Genomic DNA, 2905 nt, shown 5'->3' with positions numbered 1-2905 from the left:
TATCTCAGTTGCTTCTCACCCTGTTGTCAAACTCATCATTGTATTTCATATTTCTCTATTTCAAGAAAATATATAGACAATATAAATTTGCCAATGTTATATTCATCGGTTGGATTCATGGGTCTGGAATTGAGAAGGTGAGGACACATTGTTCTCTAAACCAGACATATTTCTTTATAAATAAGCACTAATGCAGGATGCAGATTAGTGGGGCCCACCACTGTTCTGGACTGTGCTCACTACAGTATCAGCCAAAGTCATGGATGAAGATGGATGACACATTTTCAATTTATAATGCAGAACAGGTCTAAATTCACTGTCTAGACTAACAAGCTCTGTGGCATGTGGGTGAGATAGAAGCTGAGATAGTGAAACAGCTGCAGAAGGTGGGGTTTTTATTAGTGTTCTTTTAGGTGGATCACTAAGAAATGGTCACCTAAAGGTAGCAATAATCCTCGGATAAATACAACTTTATTGTCTGGAGTGCTCCTCTAGGATAGGGCTGGAGGCTGTATAATTTTCTACATATTAAAGCAGTTGCATTTGATTGGTCTAGTTATATTTTATAGACCTTCAACACAGCCTGAAAGATACTAGTTACAATATAAGACCTCTTTGTCTCCTGACATATGCTGCTGCTTCTGTTGGGTTTCATGGTGCATTGCCTTCCACATTGTCAGGTACTGCTGTTACCAGAGAGCCACAGAGCTTTCTGTCACTCGAGACAAGAATATAAACAATTGGACACAAGATGTGTAGGTTAATACAGCTGGCTATCTCACATCCCTAAGGAAAAGCATAGGCAAATCTTATGCATGTTAAAGGTTAATCATTAAATCTTTCTCTGATTTGCACATTCAGGAAGAACATCAATAATTCCTCACTATCATTTCCAGATCCACTATCATTTGCAGATATCTTTCTGTTCCTAAATATAAGGTGAACAGGCAGGAGCTGGAACTAGTCAGGTACCATCAGAACTGTTCAACTTCCTGCACAGCTACACAGGCTAATCAGGCAGAAGTGACCAAAGCAGCAAGATGTTGCCACCAGTTCTTATAATTTCAATAAGCATTGTAGCTATTGAAGTTGTTGTTGGATTTATTGGAAATGGATTTATTACAACTGTTAATATCATTAACTGGATCAAAAGCAAAAAAATTTCTTCTGCTGACATGATCCTGATCTTTCTGAGCACATCAAGATTCATCTTGCAGGTGACTGTCCTGATGCACATCCACAGTCTCTACTTTGCAGATGTGCTTAAGTTGGAGTCGGTGTACAAAGACTTTGGTGCTGTGTGGATGTTTGTGAACCATGCCAGCTTGTGGTTCAGTACATGGCTCTATGTACTCTACTGTGTAAAAATAATCAAAGTCACCCACTGGCTGCTGCTGAAAATCAAGCGCAGAATAGCTGGGATGATCCCATGGCTTCTTCTTGGATCGCTGGTGATCTCTTCTATGACTTCTCTTCCTTTGCTATGGATTACACCCAGCACTTACCTATGCAGCTCAACAGGGAACTGCAGGGAAAATAGCACAGCTCATATCACGAACTGGGATAGTTCATATCTCTACTTGCTGGTTCTTTACTTTGTAGGTTGCTTTTTCCCTCTAGTACTCTCTGTGGTAACATCAGCTCTGATAATTACTTCTCTGTGGAAACACAGAAAGACAATGCAATGTTACACAGATACTTTCAGGGATGCTATGATAGATGTTCACCTAACTGCTATTAAATCCATTATTTCTTTCTTAATCCTGTATATTTCCAGTTTTGTAGCTCAAATTCTGTTGATACTGTCGACATCTGAAAGTAAAGATGTTGTGAAAGTTGCAATATCCTTAGTTGTAGCTGGGGCATATCCTTCTATGCACTCAATTATCCTGATAATAGTCAATTCAAAACTGAAACTGGCATTTAGGAACTTTTGCCTGCATTTTAAGTGCCATTTGGAAGATAAGCCTCCAAGCCCCAGGCTTGAGAGAAATACTCTCCAGTAAGAGATCTGAAATCAAGACTCTTATGTATTGTTTCACTGTCTTTTTTCTTAACTGGTAACTTTCATCTTCCAGAGCCTTCTGTGACTAGTCCTCCTTAACATTTCAGAGCATCTGAAATAACATGCATTTTTGCCTTACTTGTGCACCAGTCCAGCTCCTTCCATGCTACTTTATATAGAGTGAGAATAAAAATGTACTGAATGAAAGCAATGTACTTAAAAAATAAATCAGTTTCAGGTTGCTTTGTGATTTTAGATTATCAGTTTAAGGCTGAAATTTTTATGACCTGCTTGAATGGAAGAAAATGGGACTAAAACAGACAAGAATGTACAGAACTCACAAATACCAGCTCTTGGCTAAAGGATTTTTCACCTGAGAAGATTAAAATTTGACTAAAAACATGTGCAAGTCATAGCTAGTGTTACATAGATAAAAGAAAATGCTTTGAAACTGGAAAACCTATCAGAATTATAACCTGAGGGAACATTAAGATTTGGAAACATACAGCCAATTAATATAATCAAATTACATTCTGAACGAGGTTTATTTGTGTTAGGATTCCAGTATGTCTGTAACAATGTAGTGGTTAAATACCTATTTAAAAATGGATACTTCTGTTTGAAATATGTGTTATGCTTATTGTTTCGTTTTCTTGAAAGTGCATTACCAAGATGGTGATTACAATGTAAAGAGATGTAGGTACAGAGAACTACCTGTAGAAAATCTCACTCTTGTTGAGTTGACCATTCTGATCATAGATTTACCTTTATTGTCATGATTTGCTATTGCTCTGAGCAGCTGGGAGTTGCTTCTAAGGCTGTTCTCTTTTAATATTTTATGTTACTATGAAGTTTCACTTGAGGTTGGTGAAATATATTCAAGAAGACCTGTTGTGTTTT

The 2905-nt window shown here is 37.5% G+C and overlaps 1 protein-coding gene across 1 annotated transcript; it reads left to right on the top strand.

The window, feature by feature from the left end:
- The first annotated feature begins 1040 nt into the window (after positions 1 to 1040).
- On the top strand, positions 1041 to 2006 carry LOC104690343 (taste receptor type 2 member 40-like). Its single transcript, XM_010401114.3, has one exon. It carries the CDS (start codon positions 1041 to 1043, stop codon positions 2004 to 2006), a length of 966 nt encoding a protein of 321 aa, XP_010399416.2.
- The last annotated feature ends 899 nt before the right edge of the window (positions 2007 to 2905 follow it).

Source organism: Corvus cornix, chromosome 1, assembly GCF_000738735.6.
Source record: "Corvus cornix cornix isolate S_Up_H32 chromosome 1, ASM73873v5, whole genome shotgun sequence".
Classification (NCBI taxonomy): Eukaryota; Metazoa; Chordata; class Aves; order Passeriformes; family Corvidae; genus Corvus; species Corvus cornix.
This window is presented reverse-complemented; position numbering and strand designations above follow the sequence as displayed.